The sequence below is a fragment of the Cucumis melo genome, chromosome 8 (genome assembly GCF_025177605.1).
Source record: "Cucumis melo cultivar AY chromosome 8, USDA_Cmelo_AY_1.0, whole genome shotgun sequence".
Lineage (NCBI taxonomy): Eukaryota > Viridiplantae > Streptophyta > Magnoliopsida > Cucurbitales > Cucurbitaceae > Cucumis > Cucumis melo.
This window is the reverse complement of record NC_066864.1, coordinates 14,889,586-14,893,622: the sequence shown is the minus strand read 5'-3', so window position 1 is coordinate 14,893,622 and position 4,037 is coordinate 14,889,586. Positions and strand designations below refer to the sequence as shown.

Genomic DNA, 4,037 nt, shown 5'->3' with positions numbered 1-4,037 from the left:
ATTAAGATAATTAACTCCAAAATTATCTTAATTTTTGGGACGTTACCTATGTATTATTGAATATATGCAGTAGTATATATATAACAAATCATAGAATAAGATGTATATATATGATAAATCACATAATAGAAGTAGATTATACAGTGGTATATAAATGTATATATTGTTCTTACTTTACTAAACAAAAATATGAATAAGATGATCGGAACATGCCACAATTATTGAATATATGCAATAGTATATAAATTAAGTAAGAAAAAATTACGAAACATGAGAAAAAATATGTGCATGTATTATTGAATATCTGCAGTAGTATAAATGTAACAAATCAAAAAAACATAAATGTATTATTCATTAGCATATGTGAAAAATAAAAATAAGAGAAACATTACCGGAATATATGCTACGAAACGGAAGAAGAAAGAACAAATTTTTTAAGGAAAAAATTATGTATGCTACGAAACGGAAGAATAAATAATATACAAAGTAGACAAAAAAAAAGAAAAGACTAACCATATCACAAGAACCAAATCGGAAGGGAAGAATAAAGGATAATTTTTTTTTTAATAGAAATTGAAGAAGAATGTTGGTGCCGAAATTGATCATCATGAGAAAATAACTTTTGGTTTGACAGAAAAATTTAAAATATTTATTTTGTAAGATAGTTAAAAATATTATTACACATAAGCTAATAATTCATTCTAAAGATAATAATATTAATAAATAAAAATATGTATGTATTTTAATAATTAAGGAAGTTACCATTGATATAATAAATATAGTTGTTGATAATTAAGAAAAATATTATTCAGGATTTAACAAAATTTGAGTAATAAGGTAAATTGCTAGGATATTAAAAAATAGGATATTAAAAAATAGACTTTTTATCTAATCCATTTAAGATTTCTATAAAATATATTAGAAAAAATGGTCGAATTTAGGCTATTATAGTAAATCCCTCCTAATAAGAAGATGGTTTTTGTAATGGCCCAAAAATTAGACTTTTCAGGCTGAATATGTAATTCAATTAATTTAGCTCCAAAATTTTTTCCAATTTGCTATATCATCTATCACATCATTAACATTTTTACTAAATATTACCGGAAGAAAATTTGTATCATCACTGTCAATCATTTTCTTAAAAAGTCAAATATAGTAATACAAGTCTAATCACCAGATTTTAGAATTGAAATGATATTGAAATCGTGATTTAAATATTCTCAAAAATTCTTTCAAGATCACTCCATACACCCCAACAGTAAAATTATTGACAACACATGATAAACAAACGAAAGACGATCATTTTAACCAAATTGGAAAACGAAAACCCAAATATATGAGATTCAAGCATACATTTCCCACACAGTAACTGTGACGTTGCATACTAATCAAACATGGCCAACCATTGTAAGTCAACCGATCTATCTTGATCAATGTGTTTCTCAAGTATTTCACGCCAGAAACTGAACAAAAATTACATGTCTTATCACTATCACTAGTCAAAGGAAGCCATGTAAAGCAGGATTTGATGAATAAACTTCACTACAAAATTCATTGCGAGACATAATTCAAATCTACAACCCTCATAACAAAACATGAACAAGAAGATTATAGGGATCAAATTCCACAAGAGAAGTATCAGAAACCAAACAGAAAATATCTAGAAAACAAGCTCATGTGGCTTCATGCCTGCCTTTAGAGAAAACCTTGCAGCTAAGTATGTCTTTAAGTCTGAGACTGCCTCAATGGACTTTAGCAGAGCTGAGTCCACGGCCTTTTGATCATCCTTTTTCACCTGTGGGAGTGCACTTTTTTCCTGCATGTAACAATGGCAACCACGAATCAGGACAAGGAAATGATAAAACTTTAAACTATTTGAACAAAACAAAAACAGGATAAGAACCTCCTTCTCTGCCTCGAAAAATTCTCCTTCTCCCTTCTTTTTCTTCTTCTGAACTTCCTTGGAGAAATATTTGTCATGAAATTTCTCCACATTGACTCCTGCAATGTCCACCTTGGTGGAGGTTGCAATCACGTATGACTGATTCACACGCCTCAATGGAACACCATTGACCTTGAATGGCCCTAAAATGACAAAAATCAAATTCAGATAATCCTTAGCAGGTTCAAGAATTGCTAATTTAAAATCAATAGCCTCGGCTAATCACTATTTTATATACATCCTTTCGCCTAAACATGTAGGACTACACCGAAACTAACCCCTACCCGTGCCCACAACCATCAGAAGAGAACAGTAGGAGATAATGCACATAAAGCTTAGAAACTTATGGCATGAAACGACCATTAGCACAGCATATATTCATAAAAGGAAGCATGAGACATTTTAGTGGTATGTAAAGTCCATTGGCCGGAGAAATGGGCAAGAATACAAAACATGAGACGTCTCAATATTACTGCTCTCGAGGTTCAACAATTAATACTGCCAAAATGTAAAACCCAAAGTATCCAACTTCTTACTTCTCGAAGGTAAACGTTATGCAGGTAACGCATTTGACATAATATGTAAAACAAAGGCAAATAATTTTTATGATGCTAAGATATCATAACTAACATGCAAAATCTAACACAAGTCCACAATGAATGTGGAGAAACAAAAACCAACCCCATGATCAGAATCCCCAATACTGTTTGATATCAAACAAAATTTATAAAGAAAGGCAATTAGAGAAATTCATCAAAACACACCAGTCACTAAAAGCAGCCCAGATGGAAGTTGCTTCAAGAACACAACTCTCTTTCCCTTAAACCTTCCAGTAAGAATGATCAGCACGGTTCCAGGAGTAATGCTGGACCTGCAAAAAGCATAAAAATTAACAAAACTAAGTTAGATGCACACACCCCCTGAACCCAATATTGCTTAATAGAAAATTGAGCAAAAATTCACTTCAGATCACCCAATTAGAAACCAAAAACTCAAATCAAGCGTAAAACTAATCTCTCTTCAGAAATTCCCTCTTCCATAGCTACAGAATGAACTCTATTTACTCCAATTCATCAGAAAGCAATATGGATTCCAAGACATTGTGTAAAAACATAGCATGGAAAGAAAGAAGATCGAGAGAGATGAACCTAAGTTTGGTGGGCTTGGGTTTGCGCTTGTTAACAAGTGGTTTCTTGACATCAACGGCAGGGTAAAATTTGGGTGGCTTCTCAGCTGGAGAATCTGCCTTAGGCTTGGCATCATGGCGAGGGAAGATACCTCCATTTTTGGCCTTGATTGCCCAAAGACCACGCTTGTGGTACATCTTTGACCTCGAGTATTTGCCAACCCCTCGAATGAGTTCAGGATTTCTGCTAACTCTTGCTGTCTTCGGAGCCATTGATGAACCTCTGAGAATTTGGCACCGGAAGTCTTCGTTCCTCTGCTCGCCAAAAGCCCTAGAGGGAAAATTATTAAATTTTAGGTGTCTATAGGCCCCATAATACTTTTAAGGCCCAGTTTATTTCAGGTCAATTTTCGTGAACTTTCAGACACTGTTTGTTTCAGAGATACTGGTGGCGGTTGGAAATATAGCAAAAATGCACATAAATAATATTTTTAACAAATTGGGAACTCACAAATTTATGTCTCGTCTTTTAATTTCGATTTTGTCTCTGATTTGAGGATATTTACGATGTATTTTAATGGATTTGGAAAGGTGGTCGGAATTGGAAAATACTTTGAAACCACTAGGGTCTGGTTTGTCCTTCTGTGTCGCCTGTGTCTGTTTTCATTTTTTTAAAAAATTGAAATGTTGGGTAAGGTTTCTTGTTTTTCTTTCTCAAAGAAAATAGAAACATTTTCTATTTTATAAATAATTATTAGGAAAAAAAAATGTAGTTTCTTCAGTGTTTTTTTCTCTTTTTTTAAATTATTTTTATTGGTTTCTTCTTCCTTTTGCTCAATTACTTTTATCCGTTTTCGTTTTTTTTTTTCTCAATTATTTTTCTGTTGGTTTTCTTTTTCTTTTTTCTTAATTATTTTTCTATTAGTTTCTTTTTTCTTTTCCATTTTCCTCTTCTCGTGATTTTCTTTG

General features: G+C 32.2%; 1 protein-coding gene across 1 annotated transcript; it reads right to left on the bottom strand.

Moving 5' to 3' along the window:
• Window positions 1–1,354: 1,354 nt before the first annotated feature.
• LOC103499552 (60S ribosomal protein L6-1-like) lies at window positions 1,355–3,598 on the bottom strand. Its single transcript, XM_008462568.3, has 4 exons — window positions 3,091–3,598; window positions 2,707–2,813; window positions 1,904–2,085; window positions 1,355–1,816 (listed from the first exon to the last, which is right to left on the bottom strand). The coding sequence occupies exons 1-4, from the start codon at window positions 3,339–3,341 to the stop codon at window positions 1,661–1,663; spliced, it is 696 nt and encodes a 231-aa protein (XP_008460790.1). The 5' UTR covers window positions 3,342–3,598; the 3' UTR covers window positions 1,355–1,660.
• Window positions 3,599–4,037: the final 439 nt, after the last annotated feature.

What these genes read in the sequence shown, in the direction of transcription:
- LOC103499552 (XM_008462568.3), bottom strand. Translation starts at nt 3,341, where the DNA reads ATGGCTCCGAAGACAGCAAGAGTTAGCAGAAATCCTGAACTCATTCGA. An exon ending in CCCAAGCCCACCAAACTTAG is followed by an intron (nt 2,814 to 3,090) that starts GTTCATCTCTCT and finishes TGCTTTTTGCAG; the next exon opens with GTCCAGCATTACTCCTGGAA. An exon ending in TGGGCTGCTTTTAGTGACTG is followed by an intron (nt 2,086 to 2,706) that starts GTGTGTTTTGAT and finishes TTGTCATTTTAG; the next exon opens with GGCCATTCAAGGTCAATGGT.